General features: G+C 41.2%; 1 protein-coding gene across 1 annotated transcript in view; it reads left to right on the top strand.

Annotated features, from left to right (window-relative positions):
- Positions 1-6,405: 6,405 nt before the first annotated feature.
- Positions 6,406-19,103, top strand: part of LOC306885348 (uncharacterized protein) — a 34,704-nt gene continuing 22,006 nt past the window's right edge. The window contains exons 1-2 of the mRNA XM_079441798.1: positions 6,406-6,658; positions 7,424-7,576. Coding sequence (XP_079297924.1) covers positions 6,597-6,658; positions 7,424-7,576 — 215 coding nt within the window. The 5' untranslated portion in view covers positions 6,406-6,596. The remainder of the gene's footprint in view (positions 6,659-7,423; positions 7,577-19,103) is intronic.

Genomic DNA, 19,103 nt, shown 5'->3' with positions numbered 1-19,103 from the left:
GCGACAGCGCTGACGGTGTGCCTCAAGAGTCTGACCAGGTGCGAGAGCCGACAGCGCAAGCGACGGTGGATACAGCTGTGGAGATCGTGGGGGCTAAGGAAAGCCTCGCCCATTGCGCCACTGCTGAGGGTGAGCCAGAACTGGATTTGTGGGACTTAATAGACTGGAATGCGGAGTTACAAATATGCCCATTATCTGTGATATAATTTTTGTAAGAAATCCCACCCAACCTCCCTCTCCCACCTCCTCTCATCGATCAGTTTCATTAATCAACGTTCATTCTGCTGGATCCTGTCAGCCCCTCTGCTCACCCTCAGCCCACCATCTGTGGCGTGGGCTCGCCATGGGTCTGCCCATCTCCAGCTCCACTGGCGCTGAGTCTGGAGGATCCCTCGACTCTGCCTCTAGCCTTCGAGGACCAGACTCCGCCTCAGTCCTCCACCATGCAGCCCAGCGGCTCCACCATGGCTTCCAGCTCCCTCGTCTCCACCGGAGCCCGTCGGTCCACCAGCTCCACTCGGCTCCCTTGTCCCTCCGGCTCCGCCTTGGTCAGTCATCTCCCTACCTCAACCTTGGGACTGCAGTCCTCCAGCTGCACCTCATCCCTTCATCCCTCCAGCTCCGTTGGGCTCCTCCTTCCCTCCAGCTCCACCTCAGTCCTCTGTCGCTCCAGCCTTCTGGATCTTCACCTTCGCTTTGGTCGCTGAAGCTACCTGCTCCACCTTGGGTCTCCGGATCCTCAGCTTCACCATAGCTCTTCGGCTCTCTGTTGCCGCCTTGGGCTCCACCTCCACCTGCTCTGCCACCGCCGTTCGGCTCCCTGGAGCCGTTAGTCTTTCTTCCCCCATGGCTCCTCCCTCCGTCGGCTCCACCGCTATCATAGCTGCGGTCTGGGACCTGTCTGGCTCCTCCCACTTCAGCTCCCTCCTGTCGTCTTCCTTGCTCCTTCAAATGTCTGCTCCGCCCTGGTACCTTCCATCTCCAAAATGGCTCCTTCCTCCGTCATCGCCACCGTGGTCTTCAGCTTGCCTTCCTGCCTGTCCTCCCATACTCCCTCCCGAGGGGGAGTACTGTTAGCATTATGAACTTTAGTTTTGTCCTTTTCTGTTACGTCTTCCTGTTCCTGTTTTTCCTTATATAGTTTTGTTCCTGTTTGGTTTAGCTCGTTAGTTTATTTGCTGGTTAGTCATTATTCGTTAACTCCCTTCACCCGTTTTCCCCCTCATTAGCTGCATTATTTAAAGTCTTCTCTCAGTTCAGGTGATTGTCAGTTGTTTGATGTTACGTGCGTTGCGAGTTATTTCCTTCTATTCGTGTGGATTATAATGTTAAAAGACTTTATTTTGGATCATCCTCATCCTCATCTCATCTTCTTCTTTGGAGTTCCGTAACAAGAGGTAAGCACATGACCATTACTATTCAAAAGTTGTGAAACCAACAAAACAATGGGTCTCATTCACTAATAAGTATTTATACGCACATTTGAACTTCTCATGAAAACGTTCCACCTAATTCACAACACGAGCTTGTTCTTAAACTGGTTCTTCTGTTTGTGTATCTGGAGTCTTCTAAATAAGCGCCCACGTGCACAAGGTTAGTGATTAGCATAATACACGCCCAAATATGAGGTGTGATTTGTGCACTTTTTTGCGATCGCGAAGCAAACTGAGAGGTGAACGAACGTGTTACGCTCGCCAGGCGTCTGGCCAAAATCCCATAGTAATCAGGCGTCAGACGTAAGATACGAGACGTTAGACGTCACGGTCACGTGTTGGAGCTGCGCTCAAAGTGCACGGCGACGGAGCAGAGAAAGGATTCTTTTTACTTTGCGTCTGGATAACGTACGTGTGGATAAACCTCTGGATATTAGCTTAATACTTAGGCTAAATTCTATTATCTTTACTATCAGTGTTCGAACTATACCGTGGACTTAGGGGGAAGGGGGAGTCCACCTTTTTGTATTTGTTAAGGGGGGGATTACCGATTACTATGGTTTCGGCTATTAAAATAGTTCAGTTTTGTGTGTAATGGCAAAATCATTATATTTCGTTTCGTTTTTTTATCAAGTTAATTTAGAAAAACGTTTGGAGCATTTTTGTTTGTTAAATAGACTATAAGTTTTAATTTTTTTAAAGAAATGACCAAGCGGCCAGCTGCATGAGCTGATCATAGCCTGATCAAAGGTAAGAGTAATACCAAAGTCTCTTTAAGACAAGTCATGTCACTCAGCGGCCATCTTTGAAACGCCTCTCGGGCATCCAAGAGCAGCTCCTATCTCTTTGTATGGGGAACCATCAAATTCTCCAAAACGGTTCACTAAGCTTACGATTAAATTTAATATTTGAAATCACCAATGAAATCGGACAACAACTGTGTCATAAATGTTGCTTCTTTTGCTCAAATAGCGTTATAAAAAGCTTATTTCTCAGGCTAGATCAGCCAGTGCGCATGCGCAGTCCTGTTGCAGTGTTGCAACTATGGCAGCTGAGAAGATCATTCTGTGTGTTCTTTTTGAAGAATTTTTGGAGCCTGATAAAATCAGTATAAATAAATTTTTAATACTGGAAAATACGCACAATGTTACAGTCACTGCCCTTGCCATCCAGAATAAAAGAGAACATCCCAATCGAGTGAAGGGATTCGTGGAAACTGTGGTTCCTAATTATTGTGATCCAACATTTGCCTCTCATTTCAGAATGAAAAGAACTTTTAGGTGAAGAGGTTATTCCACTTCTTACCTCCGAGACTGTGTTATGATCTATATGACCTTATTATTTTTATTGTGAGTATTAGGCTTATCATTATTGCTGATCACTGTTGTTGTGCTATGATATTGTAATATTTACCATTATAGTTACCAGTTATTTTGCCTTTAATGTAAATAAACATGTGCAACAAATATATGTTACATTAACTGCCGGACACGGAGGTAGGTGTAAAAGCACAGGATTTATTTACAGGATCAGTGGAACCAGTGAAAGTGAGGTGAGTAGTGATCTTCAGATCTCTTGCTGGTGACGAGTCGTGCTTCTAATTGTGGCTTTGGTATTTACAGATACTTGACGTGGAGATGATGTGGAGCGCTGGAGAGCAGAAGTATCCACCACAGCGTAGGACGGTCTGAAGACGGGGAAGACAACGAGGAGGAGAACAGGAGGTAAGTATCAACAGGTAAGGAATTCAGAGGTAATACTCAACAGATGGAATCCATAGGGAGAGAGTCCACGTTGCAGGAACGAGATCGGACCACTGAGATGGCTGTGGTGTGTGCTTATATGTTGGACTTGATGATGGTGGTGATGAGGTGCAGGTGCGGGTGATCAGTAATCAGGTGCAGGTGAAAGTGATCGTGATGACGCTGGAGACAGGCCATTCTGTGACAATATACTTGCTCTTGCGAATTTATTTTGATGTTAATTACATTTACTTACAAATTCATCATCATTATGTTTATATGCTATGTTACTATAAAACTCTTACGACAAACATGTCTTCTAATATCTTCAGTTATTGCGTATACCGAGCTGCAGCGGACACATATTAAATGACTTCACTTGGACCCATTGTGCGATCTGTCTCTTTAATACCACGTGGTTTATATACACGTTGCTGCTGATTGGGCTGACATTTCTGACACACCCACCAAACAAAAGAAAATGTATCTCAAACCCCGTTGCATACTGTTTCCAGGAAACATGTCGTTCAACCCGGAAACCGGAGCAAAACGTTGGGCCTGAAGTTTGAACATTTAGATAGATTCGATAGATGTTGATGACGTTTCTAGCATGATTAATATGTTTTTAGCATGATTAACCTGTTACTAGAATGTTGCCAGCATGATTAGCAAGTGACTAGCATGTTGATAGCATGATTAGCATGTTACTAGCATGTTCATAGCAGGATTAACAAGTGACTAGCATGTTGCTAGCATGATTAACAAGTGACTAGCATGTTTCTAGCATGATTAGCAAGTTACTAGCATGTCACTAGCATGTTTCTAGCATAATTAGCAAGTGACTAACAGGTTGCTAGCATGATTAGCATGTTGTTAGCATGATTTGCATACTACTAGCATGTTGTTAGTATGTTTCTAACATGATTAGCATGTTGCTAGGATAGATAGATCGATAGATGCTAAGTACCGCAGAGTGGTTGCTAGGGTGTTGCTATGTGGTAGCTAAGGTGCTCTGTATGGTTGCTAGGGTGTTGCTATGTGGTTGCTAGAGTACTTGGAGTGGTTGCTAGTGTGCCTGGGACGGTTGCTAGGGTTTTGCTATGCAGTTGCTAAGGTACCTGGGGTGGTTACTAGGGTGTTGCTATGGTACACAGTGTGGTTGCTAAGGTGTTGCTATGCAGTTGCTAGGATACCCGATGTGGTTTCTATGGCCGTTGCTAGGGTACCCAGGGTGGTTGCTAGGGTGTTGCTAAGCAGTTGCTAGGGTAATCAGGGTGGTTGCTAGGGTGTTGCTATGTGGTTGCTAGGGTATTCTGGGTGGTTGCTAGGGCCTTTGCTATGTTGTTGCTATGGTACCTGGGGTGGTTCCTAGGGTGTTGCTAGGCAGTTGTTAGTTGTCACAGATCGTTACTATGGAGTTTTATAGAGTTCTTAGCATGTTCTTAGCCTGAATTAGCACTTAGCTAATGACTATTAGCATGTAGCTCTTCACTGCTAGCATGACTAGCATGTTTGAAGTCTGGTTTGCTAGCATGAGTCAAAAAAACCAACTCCCATGTCTGTACGTTATTCTGATGCAACGATATAGGTCTTGCTAGACGGTTGCTAGGGTACTCTGTTTGGTTGTTAGGGAGTGGCTTGGCAGCTGGCAATGATAATACTCCAAAGGCTGCTTGCCAGTATGAATGATATAAACCAACCCCCATGTCTTTATGACATTCAGATTTGAAGATATACCTCTTTGGGTTTGGGTTGCTAGGGTGATCGACAGTGGTTGCTAGGGCGTGGCTAGGAAGTGTCGATGGTGAATCATGATTTGCTGCTTGTGGCCTGAGTCAAACAAGCCCACCCCCATGTCTCTATGAAACTGTGATCTAAAGATATCCATATAGGCTTTTATAATGGCAGTCTATGGGATCAGTTGCTAGGGTGCTCTAAATGGTTGCTAGGGCGTGGCTTCACAGTTTTATAATGATCCTGAGAGTCTGATTAGTTGGCTGAGTAAAATGAGCCCACCCCCATGTCTCTATCACATTGTGATGTAGCGTTATGTTCAATGCAGAATCCCTGTGTAAATTACCCGAGTAGGAAAACCGTGTTCTGTTTCATGGGCCGTCCCTCACTATAGTGTGTCAATGGGGCAACTTAATGAACAATACATTTATTACACTATTTATTCATCTTTAGTTGTTCAGTTCATGTTAGCTCACAGTGCGTTATCTAATGTTAACAAGCACAACCTGTGATTTTAATAATGCATTAGTAAATGCTGAAATTAACATGAACTAATAAAGGCTGTAGAAGTCTTGTTCATTCATAATTCATGTTAATTAATGCTGTTAACTACTGTGAACTAATGAACCTTATTGTAAAGTGTTTCCAAATATGACTGGCTGACAATGTTTTAAGTTGTTTTTAAATGTAAAAGCAACGTTTTAATGATTTTATTAGCAGTTAGCCTACATTAGAACACTTGTTAACCTCCTGAGACCCAAGAGAAAAGCTTTAGGAAACAATCAAACTAATTTCATGTCTTTACATTGTTTAGAGCATTAAAAAAAAAAAATTAAAAAAGAAAAAACAATTTAAAAATTATATTTCATTTATAAGTCATGCTATGGGACTCAATTTGTTTAAAAACAAATAAAAGGACATGAATGAACTTGCACAGGCAAAAACAACAGATTTTGTTAAATCACCAATACATTTTTAGTTTTCAAGATTTTTTTTTTGTACCAAACTTTGCATAAAGATGATTCTCAAACCGGTTTTATCATTATATACAATGTATCTATGAACTAAATCTAATTTGCATATTAATGTGTTTTGGGGTAACATGTAATGATAAAAGAAGTGTAATAATGGGAGTAATAATTGACAAGATTTTCCTAATAATATATAATATTTCATAGAATACTGAAATATAATTTATTCCCCTGTTCATGTGTTATGTCTCCCCAAACCCGCTGTCAGTTTCAGTCTTCATCTGAGCACATGTGTGAAATCATGCTTCATGATCATTTTTGATTAGAAACCCCATTACATTTTCCTGAGATGTTGATTTATGACACACAATTTAAAAATTAGACAGATTTAAATGAAAATTACAAAATGTTATCATATTTCCATCAGAGTGTGACTAAATTAATTTCAGACACGGTCAGGGTGGACCATCCAATCAGCTGCTGTCTCTGAGCGGCTCTGAATGAGCTCTGAACAGGACACCAGACACACGGCGGTGGATGTACCGTCTCTCTCCGGGACAGCAGGCGGCGCTGCAGCGGCCGGCCGGAGCGGAACACGGCGAATGGAGGGAAATTTTATTCTGGATGACCACAGAGTGCCTTGATAAACAGCGAGGTTCAGGACGAAGCAGAAGAAAGCATAAGAAACGCTTCTGCATGCGGAGACGCGTCGAATAATGAGCGGCAGCGCGGGTTTAGAGGCGTCGCTGCTGGACGCGCTCAGTGACGCAGACGCCAGGTAACTAACCTTAACCTAGTTATCATCTGAACATGAACTATAGATCATATCTCCATCTCGGGCAGTATATCCTGCTTTGACAGAAGTATTGCTGATATAAGTCCTGCAGCTCAAAACAATCACTTCAGAAAACTTTTACAATATGTTCTGTCCGTTTTAATACATTTTAAATAATAAGTTATAAACATGAAAGCTTAATATTAGTGTCCCTGCAGCACAAAAGCAGTCATGAGTAACACAGGTATATCTGTAGCAATAGACAACAATACATTGTATGGATCAAAATTATACATTTCTCTTTTATGACAAAAATCATTAGGATATTAAGATCATGTTCCATGAAGATATTTAGTAAATTTCCTACCATAAATATATCAAAACTTCATTTTTGATTAGTAATATGCATTGCTAAGAACTTCATTTGAACAACTTTAAAGGAGATTTTCTCAATATTTAGATTTTTTTGCTCCCTCAGATTCCAGATTTTCAAATAGTTGTATCTCAGACAAATATTGTCCTATCCTAACAAACCATACATCAATGGAAAGATTATTTATTCAGCTGATGATGATGTATACATCTCAGTTTTGAAAACGTGACCCTTCTGACTGGTTTTGTGGTCCAGGGTCACATGTTGAGAGTGTATGCGTGTGTTGTCTGGCTGAGCCTCTCATCATATTTCATGTTCACACCGTGCGGGTCAGTTCAGACTGCTGCAGGGGTTCACAGAGCTGATATGAGGATAATCCTGCCGTTGTTCTGCAGGTGTGTAGAGTCTCTCCTGCGTCGCGGTGCGAACCCCAACAGGATCATCCGGGACGGAGTGGCAGCGGTTCATTTAGCTGCAGGTAAAGAGTCTGAGAAAGGACTGCGCTGCCTCAAACTCATTCTGCAGCACGGAGCGGATCCGAACCTCAGGTCAGTTACACCAGTACCTGGCAGATATTACCTGATATCTTCTGATTGGTCATTCATTGTATAACTCAACACTAATCTGGGACCGTGTTTCCTAGTCGTGCGATTTATCGTGCAGTGCTTCCTACACAGATGTGTTGTGCTCATGAACCTTCTTTCCAGGGTCTAATCATCTAATAATCAAAGTTATTAATTGTATATTAGAATATTCTTGATCACTCAAGCGTCATCGACTGCGCTCAAGGGATCTGCCCTTGTGTTGTTGTAGTTATGACTTTTAAGAATATCAAATTAATAATGAATATGAATTCAAGATGCCCTGTTGAAATATGTGAAATGCATGGTTTATTTTAAATAGTTTTTCTGTAAAGATACACCAGTCTTACCATATTTTAAATATAGCATCCTGACTATACATAGGCAGCGATGCACACAGGTAAGGGGGGGGGGGGACATCTTTACATGCTCATGTATACTTACTTTAAGATATTTTATTACCTTACGCTCGGGACAGTAGATGGATTCGTCTCTTGCCCGATCACGCCACTGCAGCGTCATCGTGAAATGTTATCATTTGCATGTGTTAATTAAAGCCTTGTTAATTTAAAAGTTGAAGCGATTAAAAAGCATTTCTGCGTGAAAGACAGCTCCACTGAGTAGTACTCGCTCGCGGCGTTCTGTTCTGTGTGAACCGCCGCATCTCTGACGAGCGGCCTGAACGGGCAAATACTTACGAAAGTATGTCAAAATACCCCTCTTGGCAAGTAACTTGTTGCTTTAACAATGATTAGTCTAATTTATACACTGGTACAGATGCACCCATCGACCGGACATATTTAGTTTATTTCAGGCTATCTCTGCCCGTGCTTGCACACACATTGCACTGCAATCATTTTCTCAAATGCCATTTGTGTGAAAATGTAACGTTATTATTATAATTAGTCTGTAAACGGCCGTTAACAGAGGCCAGAGACGCTGAAGACGAATGCAAAGAGGAAACGCATGCTGTAGCAGTCAGATACAAATCACTGTTCACACAATGTGCGAAATATAGGAAGAAAATCCAAATATTGACTCTTATATGAATGTTTGTGAGGGGAACTGGCTGTTTTTAGAAATGCAACAAAGAGTGAAGAATATGCAAATGCTATTTAATGTGATTTTTCCATTTCTGTACCCCAACATCTACAAACATAAAAACCTAAAGCATTATTTCATTTCTATATTTGTGCTATTACTTGTGCTATACACTTTTAATAATGTTTAAACGTTGTATTTGTTTATTTCTGGCTAGTGATTTTTTTTTTTCTGTGATATCGAAATTGAAATTTATTTGCTATCTAAAATATTGGTGTCATATAAGCTTATTTATTATAGTAGAGATCAAAAACAATGATAACAGCAACTATTTTATTTATTTTTTTGTGTCAGGGCCAGTGAAAATGTTGGCAGGGCCAGTAAAAATTTGAACCACTAGAAAAAATCCTTAGCGTTGATGCCTGATTTGGTCAAAATCCCATGTTATAAAAGATGAAGTGCTATGCAGGCTATTTAAGTCAATATTGGCTGATGCGGACCTAAAATACAAATGTTTGCCCTCTCTCTCTCTCTTCACCATTCCCACATCTCTGACCTCAAATATTAACCTTTTTAGACATAGTTTTACTGTCTAAATAAAAAGTTCTTTATTTCCCCTTGTAAAGTCGTGACGTATTGTCAAGTATGGTGACCCATACTCGAAATTGGTGCTCTGCGTTTAACCCATCCAAGTGCACACACACAGCAGTGAGTAGTGAACAAATGCACACACACACACCATGAACATACACCCGGAGCAGTGGGCATTTATGCTGCAGCGCCCGGGGAGCAGTTGGGGGTTCGGTGTCTTGCTCAAGGGCACCTCAGTCGTGGTATTGAGGGTGGAGAGAGCGCTGGACATTCACTCCCCCCACCTACAATCCCTGCCGGCCCGAGACTCAAACCCACAACCTTTGGATTACAAGTCCGACTCTCTAACCATTAGGCCATGACTTCCCCCAAGACTAAGACCCCCCTAAGGCAAATCTCACAGGTGACCTCTTTTGATGTAAAATAGGTGAGTTGTCACTGAAAGGTGAGGAGTTTACATCTATGTATAGGGCTTTGCTGGTTAGTGTGAGGTGGATATGGCTAGTGCTGGGTGATTTGACCAAAAATCTGTATCAGGTTTTGGGTTGTCCCTGACTGAGCCTTTATATCAATCAGAATGCATGGAACAGTTGCAGAACCACTGCATTTTAATCACGACCCAAACAAACCTGTTACATGAGCAGTTTTTGATGTAAAATAGATTATATAATTTCAAAATTTGATGCAAAACCTGAATGGTCTGACCTTAGCTTTGTAAAATGATGCTACATAAAACATGCCTGAACTCAACTGAAACAGCAGACGGGCTGAATGAGATGCAGATTCACTCTCTGACAGCAGGTGGCGCTGCTGCTTATAAATAGCACATTAATATGCATTAAACAGAGACCAGAGAAAAAGAAAATACCATCTAAACTTTTCTTCAGATAATCCCACAGTTCAGTATTTCAGATTTTCTACAGTATTTTAAATAAAATATTACTGTTAAATAGTAAAAAATATTACTGTTGCTTCTGTTAATTTTTGTTTAAAAAAATGAAACCATCCCTGATCAGTAGACAAGTGAAATTATGCATGTATTAGGCTAGTGCAGATACTAGGCCTTCTTTAATTATCATCAAAATTACAATATAATATTACAATAAACTAAATATAGCCTGTTTAGGAGACTACACAGCTCAAAATTCAGTATGAACACATGGGAGTCTAGCCTAAAGGAACACGACTTATAAACCAACATGTTTTAAGTTGGTATTTATTTATTAATTTATTTATTTAGACTGTATGTGTAAATTAAAAGTATGGCGAACGTTCCCGAACTAAATGAAGATAAATGTCTTGGCGAATGATGTGTTTCTTTGAACCAATCAGATTAGAGTAAATGGAGAGTCAGCTCATTTGATTGGCTGTAAGGTGGCCCCGCCCTCTCCCTCACGCTTGCAGAACTCAGTTAGTGAGAGAATCTGCCGAAGCTGTGAGCGCAGAGAAAAGAAAGACGGAGCTGTACATATCAGATTATTTCAGGAATGTTTTGCCCTACATACACAAGTCATTTAGACATTTGACAGTCAGTTTTTTACACATACAGATTGGTTTTACGCAGTCAATCCGTTTTGCAGTTCTTTAAACTGTTGTTCTCGCTGGCAAATCACTGTTCACAGTCTTGCAGTGCTTTTGACCGTATTTTGACGAAAAAACCGTGCCAAAAGTGTAAGCGTGGAAAAATGGAAGTCAGAAGAATACAGATCATATTTATTTTGCGCTAGCATGAAGCTGCAGTTTCACAATACATGAATTACACTTACAAGTAACAGTAAAATGCTGCAAATCACTTTTTCTTGCGCTTGAAACTAGGGATGCACCGAATGTTCGGCAACCGAAAATAAGTAAAAAGGCAGAATAAATTTTGCCGAACAATGACGTTTTTAATGACGCGATCAAATAGTAACCCGCGTAGAGTGAGAGGCGCGCGCTTTATGCAGCAAACATGTCAGCAGTGTGGAAGCACTTTAAAGTGTCAGAGAAAGAGGCAAAAACGGCCGTTTGCATACACTGTTCTGCTGAATTGTCCAGAGGGGGTGCATCTGCAAAAACGTACAGCACTTCAAGTTTAATTTATCACTTAAAATCAAGACACCCCGAACATCATGCAGAGTACGAGAAAGACACGGCGGCGGCTACGGCAACAGCAGCGAAAAGGAAAGTAGCTCCTCCCAGTCCTAGGACACCCACTCCATCTGTGGCTGACTTCTTAGAAAAGTCAAAAAAGTTTGCCAATGACAGTGCCAAAGCTAAAGGTATTACTAAAAGGATAATGGAATTCATCGCATTGGATGATCAACCATTCTCTGTTGTAGAGGATGTTGGATTTCGCAGGCTTATAGACCATATTGAGCCCCGTTACACCATGCCTAGTAGACGGCATTTCTCAGACGTGTGCTTACCTGAGATGTATAACGTCGTTTCAACTCACGTCCATGAGCTCTTGGCTACAGATATTGCAGCCCTCAGCTTCACGACTGATGTTTGGAGCTCGGATGTGAGCCCCACTAGAGGGCTGCATTGGGATTGGGACCCAGCGCAAATCTCGCGGGAGCGGGCGGTTTGAACTTTGCTGCAGGTGGGAATGGGCGGCTAAAAAAAACACTGCGGGATCGGGAGGTAGCCTAGCGACATGATGTCATTGTCAACAAAATCAAAGTACTTGAAGTCTAAAGAAACGCGCGGTAGCCTAAGCGTTTTAGATGTCCCCGATAGCCCAGGCTATATTCCTCTTCCCTACCAGTGCGTCAGAATACATGCAGGTCAGGGAAACAAACAAACAAACATGAATCTCTTTAATAATAGCAATAAATACGTTTTTTTTTTCCTGCGGGACGGGAGAAGACACAAAATCAATGCATCTCTATTATCGTGCGGGAATAAATTCTCAGAGTTTTGCGGGAGCGGGTGGGAGTGGACATACATATTGCGGGAGCGGGTGGGAGTGTAACACACACGTTGCGGGAGCGGGCGGTAATGGTCAGAAATTCGGCGGGCGGGAGCGGGATGAAGAAAACAGTCCCGCGCAGGGCTCTAAGCCCCACCAGTATGCTGAGTTTAACTGCGCAGTGGATCGACACAGATTTCAAGATACAAAAGATTGTGCTTCACTCACAAGAGTTTAGAGGGTCCCATACAGCTGTAGCCATATCCGAGGCGTTCGCCAACATGTTTGACACTTGGCGGATCGACCGATCTAAAGTGCATGCGGTAGTCAGTAACAACGCAAGAAATATGGCTAAAGCCATGGAAGATAGTGATCTGAAAGGCATACGGTGTATGGCACACACAATTCAACTGGCGGTCAACGAGGGATTGTTGAGTCAGCGCAGTATAGCAGATGTGATAGCGATAGCCAGGAAAATTGTTGGCCATTTTAAACATTCACCGCTTGTCTATGCGCGCCTACAATCTATCCAAGAACAGTTCGGAACGCCACAAAAACGTTTCCAACAAGATGTGAGCACAAGGTGGAACAGTACATATTATATGCTGGAAAGCCTTTTTGCGCAAAAGCGAGTCTTGGCTACATACATAGCAGATCATGACTTGCCCGCGACATTCACCGCATACCAGTGGGTGTTAATCGAGAACGTTCTCTCTCTTCTCGCCCCCTTTGAGCAGATGACAAAAGAGATAAGCTCATCTGATGCATCTGTGGCAGACGTCATACCTTTACTTGCAGCACTAAAGCGTCTTTTAAACAAAGAGGCTGAAACAGACCACGGAGTGAAAACAACTAAAAGTGCGCTCTTAGAAGCTGTCAGCACACGATTTAGTCAGGCGGACTCAGAACCCCTGTACTGCATCGCGACTGTGCCAGGGCTCCAAACTGCGACTAAAATGGTCGCATTTGCGACCAAAAATATTAATTTGCGAGTGAAGTTTTTGCTGAGGTCGCCACTGGCGACTATATATAATTTGCATGAAAGGACTTTTTTCCCGATTGTTTTGCGCTCACATCTTTTGTTATGTTCACGTATTAAACTTACATAAGACGATGCGCATCAAAGTTTTACTGAAAAGAGTTTCAAACAGTCCTCGTCTCTGCCGCACACAGTCTGCTGAACGCAGTGAGAGAGACCTGAAAGGGCCTGCTTACACCTGCTCACTTCATGCATTTTCTCTGATCGGATATCTATATGATTTGTTAAAACGTTTCCCCATTTACACTTGGCCACATAAATGTGTCTTCGCAAAACGGATATAAATCCGTTCTTCAATTCCCGCTTCATATGCAAATATAACGGAGTTCACGTCAATGAAAGCAATGGATAATTTTATTAATTATCAGCTAATTTCAATATCAAGAGAGCGCGCGGCATCAGCACTGGAAAGATAGGCTAGTCTCGCTACTTTTAATGAAGAAGATTGTGTGTTGAGCGTCTGCGACTTACTTTCAGGTTCATTCAGTTTGCGCGTCGCTTGCTGAAGAAATACTCCGCTACTCATCCGCGGTGATGCCTGTTGCATTGCGCTGTCATATCTGACTATAACATGCCATATAAAACGCTCTCACACGTCTATTATTTTAATATTATGGGAGGAGTAAAATTACCATATGTGGTTTCAACAACCAGATGCATTTACACTTGTCCGGTTTCGCCCAGACCACCTCCTGAAGTGGTTCGAACGATTGGATTTATATCCGTCTCGAATGCGTTTCGGACGGCATTTACACCTGGTCTTTTCAGGATCAGATAGCTATCCGATCAGGAAAAAATGCATGAAGTGACCAGGTGTAAACAGCCCCAAAGTGCAAGTGCAGAAAAGCCGTGTCTATTTCGTGCACAACTTGAACAAACTTCAACAGGTAAAGCTGTCAGCTCTGTGGATACTGGCAATATCGTCAACAATTCTCATTTATAATCATTACTACTATGGCTTCTTCTTATCGAGATCTTAGTCTATATGCTGTGTTCTGTTAATGCATGGACTTCCTGTTATTTGAAGCGCACTTGCCATCCAGTAATCGCAAAAAGCTTTGTGCTGTCTTACTTTTTAATAAACAAAGTATCAGCTTTAAAATGCTAGGAAATTCAAATGATGCGGTTTGGGTGCTCTTTAATGCGGACCACAAGCGCACACTTTGGGTAATATAAACACCAGTACCCCGCGTCCACACGGTCCGTGTATGCGTCCGGATCGCGCGAGCGGAGAGTATCGCACTTAATGCTCAGGCGCGATCTCTTTAGCTCCTCAGTTAAAGCAGCAAGTGAACCCATTATATATTTCCATTTACTACTATAGGGAAAACAAGATGGCGCCAGCATGTTGCACGGCAAGCCGTCGCGTCCTGAGTATTTCAGAAATTACTTATGTTTTTATGATTATAATGATATTGTCTCCGCTTGCTGCCTCATCCGTGCTGAGATATGATCGATCAACATTGTTGGAAATTAAAGCTTCAGTCAACTTTGATGATAGCTACTTTATTGATGGTGGCCAAACTTTTAACTTCTCCAAGCATCTGTTGTCCATACCGCCGGAGCTATGTCGTCGACATTGCGGCTCCTATTCTACAAAGAGGCGCCGCAAAGGATGAGGAAAGCGCAGCGGATGGTTGGCGAAGAATGCGAGGAATGCACGTGCGGTCCGGGCAAATGATGCTTTGTTTCTTCGGACGTGGCTCCTGTCAGTGTATCCTGATCAGCCTGTGCCTATTCTTCGGCCTCCGTTGTTACAGACTCACAGGCGGAGCGGACAGACGGCACATCCTTATTTAAAGGAACTAAAGTATTCAGCATTAGCCCAGTCACATTCACTGGACCTCATTGGAGCTAAAGCTGCACTTCTGAATGTGAGGTCAGTGAGAAATAAAACATTCATACTTCGGGACTTTGTGGCATCTAAGGATTTGGATTTCCTGTTCCTAACTGAAACTTGGCTTGAGCCTGTAGATACCTGTCTTCTTATCGAGATGTTGCCTGCTAACTATAATGTTTTAAATACCCCCAGAGTCACTGGTCGAGGCGGGGGTGTGGCCACGCTCTTTAAGGACAGATTTAAATGTAGCCTTGTACCAGTGGAGAAATATTCAACTTTTGAATTACAATTGATTAAATTAGAACTAACCTACACTGTATATTGTGCACTTATCTATCGTCCTCCTAAATATGATAAGGACTTTATTCAGGACTTTTCAGACTTTATTTCTTCTATTGTTCTGACCACCGACAACCTTTTAATTATTGGGGACTTTAATATCCATGTGTGTTGCTCGTCACACCTTTTAGGAAAGCAGTTCTCTGATCTTATTGACTCTTTTAACTTAACACAGTTTGTTTGTGATGCTACTCACAGGCATGGGCATACTCTAGATCTGGTTTTATCCATGGGCTTGTCAATTAGTGAAGTGGCCATGGAGGATAATTATATATCTGACCATAGACCGGTCTTCTTTAATTTTGATCTACCTGCTTCCGTATCTAAAAGCCAATCTGCTGATTGTTATTTCCGTCCTATAAATGAGTCGACAGCAAATTGTTTTGCTGAGGCATATGCTAAAAGCCCAGTTTCCTCTATTATAGAGTCTTCTGGAACTTCATTGGACACACAGGAGTTGACTGTTGTTTTTAATTCTTTGTGTCTGGATATTATTAATGATGTTGCTCCAATTAGACTAAAAAAGCCTAATTCTCTGTCTCAGCCATGGTTTAATAATGAATCACGTGCTCTCAGACAAGCATGCAGAAAAGCAGAACGTAGATGGAAGAGAGACAAACTACAAATTTCCTTTGAAATGTTACAGGAATCTCTTAATAAATACCAGTATGCAGTTAAAGCTGCTAGAACAAAATATTTCGCTGATTTAGAACTGCTCACTGCCCTAAAGCTCTGTTTAGCACAATAAATACTGTGCTAAACCCAATTATAGTGTCTCCTATTGACTCTATTTCACATACCTGTGAGGATTTTCTGAACTTTTTTATAAGAAAGATTGAGTCAATCAGAGAAGTTATTGTGTCTTCTTACAGTGTTCAAGCAGCCTCTATGTCAAGTTCTTGTATTTTTGATTGCTTTGATTTTGTCTCTCTTTCAGTTCTGGAGGGCATCGTTAAACATATGAAACTGTCATATACTCCTTTAGATCCTATTCCTCCTTACTTTTTAAAGAATCTGTTTGAAATTATGGGCCCTAGTATATTATCTATTGTGAACAGCTCCTTAAGTAATGGTGTTGTCCCACCCTGTCTTAAGCAAGCAGTGGTCTTTCCCTTACTTACAAAATCAGGTCTTGACCCCACAGAGCTGAATAATTTCCGCCCTATTTCTAAATTACCATGTCTATCTAAAGTTTTAGAAAAAGTTGTTCTTTCTCAAATTACCCCTTTTTTAACTGAAAATGATATTATGGATAAATTCCAATCTGGTTTTAGAGCTGGTCACAGTACAGAGACCGCTTTGGTAAAAATTGTGAACGACTTACGGATGGCAGTTGATTCGGGTTTGGGGGTTGTTTTAATTATGTTGGATCTCAGTGCTGCATTCGACACTGTTGATCACTTGATCCTTTTAAAACGTTTGGAGTGTGATGTAGGCATAAAAGGAACAGCTTTAAAATGGTTTCATTCATATCTGCATGATCGAACATTCTTTGTTAATTTCGCAAATAACTCATCTTCTCTGGTTCCTTTAAAATATGGTCTTCCTCAAGGTTCTATTCTGGGCCCTACACTATTTTCATTGTATATGTGCCCACTTGGATCTATATGTCGTCGCTATGACATTTCCTATCATATGTGTGCTGATGACACTCAGATATATTTACCACTTAAAGTTGGGCACGAGCACTCGCTACAGCCCCTGTTACTCTGTCTGGAAGAGGTTAAAATTTGGTTGTCTAAAAATTTTCTTCAGCTTAATGACAAAAAATCGGAGATAATTTTTTTTGGTCCACCAAAATTAAAAGAGATGATCTCTAGTAATATTGCTCCTTTAGAAATAACTGTAAAAAACAGTGTAAGAAACCTGGGTGTTATAATCGACTCAACTCTCAGTTTTGATAATCAGATAAAGTCAGTAGTAAAAAGTAGTTTTTACCAACTTAGAATGATCTCCAGGTTAAAACCCATTCTTAGTTTTAAAGACTTAGAAACCGTTATTCATGCATTTATTACTTCGAGATTGGACTATTGTAATTCTCTTTATGCTGGGATCTGTCAGCGACATCTATCTCGTCTGCAAATTGTGCAGAACGCTGCAGCCAGGCTCCTGACAGGCATGAAAAAAAGGGATCATATTACTCCAGTACTATCCTCTCTTCACTGGCTACCAGTTCAGTACAGGATCGATTTTAAGATTTTATTGATGGTTTTTAAAGCACTTCATAATATGTCCTCAAGTTATATCACCAATCTTTTAGAGTACCATACATCGGCTAGGACACTGAGATCAGCAAATAAACTGTTACTGGCAGTTCCTCGCTCCAAAAAAAAATCTAAAGGTGATAGAGCATTTATGGTCGTGGCTCCCAAATTGTGGAATAGTCTTCCACTTCATATTCGGCAGGCTCCATCCTTAGAAGTTTTTAAGTCTCAGTTGAAAACTCATCTTTTTACATTAGCTTTCGGAGAGGAAAGACTTTCGTAGAGACATTTTGTAGAGGAACTACTTTTTCTTTTTTTTCTTTTTTCTCTTTTCTCTGTGGGTTGGTTCTTTTTAAGTGGTTTATTTAAAATTATGATTGACTTTTTTTGTATGTTTTCTTTTAAATTGTGAAGCACTTTGGGCAATAAAATTGCGTTAAAATGTGCTATATAAATAAATAAAAGTTGAAAGTTGAAGTTGAAGTATAGTATGAAATGAACATGATCAAAAGGTAGGCAATAAGAAAGCCTATAGTACAACTTACTGAAATGATTTATGTAAAAGCTCATTCAGTGTTTCAAACTGAGGAAATGTATAAAGCTTGTAAACATTGTAATACATTTACCTCAGAATAACCACTCAGTGTCCATAAACTCATCAGTCAGCTAGAAAAATAACTATAAAGAGGAGCGTTTTGCTATATTTATGCGCTGTTGCATATTAATATTTTTACTTATTGTGTTGTACATGATTCAACTCCTCCTATAAAATTGCATTTTACTAATGAAGAAAAACAGACTGAATGTGTGAAAGACGTGACAACATTTATAGGATGCACTGCACTCAGTGGCCAAGTGATGCTTATGGTCCATGATATTGGTACAGATTCTGTGTAACGAACAATTCTTTGTGACTGTATATTTCAAGCTGTAAAAGACATTTAATTCACACTTTAAGTGAACCTTAGTCCCTCGGTCGACCTGATCATCTACAAGATGGATTAAAATGCTGATAAAGCCTAGAAAAGATAAGACATAAACACATGACAAAATGATTGAAATGTTAAAATAGGGGGGAAAATAAAATGATAATAATAAAATAAACCACTTTTATTCTGTGGCACCTAAAAAAATAATTTGGCGCCTAAGTTTTTCTTTTATAGGAGCCAATGGCTCCTTACTCGATTTTTTTGTCTGGAGCCCTGTGTGCTTGATCCACGATATAAAGATCATTACTTGGATGTGGGGGAAAAGCTGCGCACACGAGAAATGATCCAGGCCGAGTTGGATTTGGGAAAGCCGCTAGGTGATGGAGACGGTCCGGTGATGCACAGCGCAGGAGATGAAAACAGCGCAGAGAGTAAACGGGCTCGTACTACAGATGAGCCGCACACAGTCTCGCTGTCTGACATGTTCGATGAGATCCTCCAAGAGAATAACCCATTTGCAAGACAGAGGACAAGCTCAACCGCTCAACAGTTAGATGGTTATCTCTCAGAAGTCCCCATCCCCAGGAGCAATAACCCTCTCGAATTTTGGAGGACCAATCA

The sequence above is a fragment of the Barbus barbus genome (assembly GCF_936440315.1).
Source record: "Barbus barbus genome assembly, chromosome: 19".
Classification (NCBI taxonomy): domain Eukaryota; kingdom Metazoa; phylum Chordata; class Actinopteri; order Cypriniformes; family Cyprinidae; genus Barbus; species Barbus barbus.
This window is presented reverse-complemented; position numbering and strand designations above follow the sequence as displayed.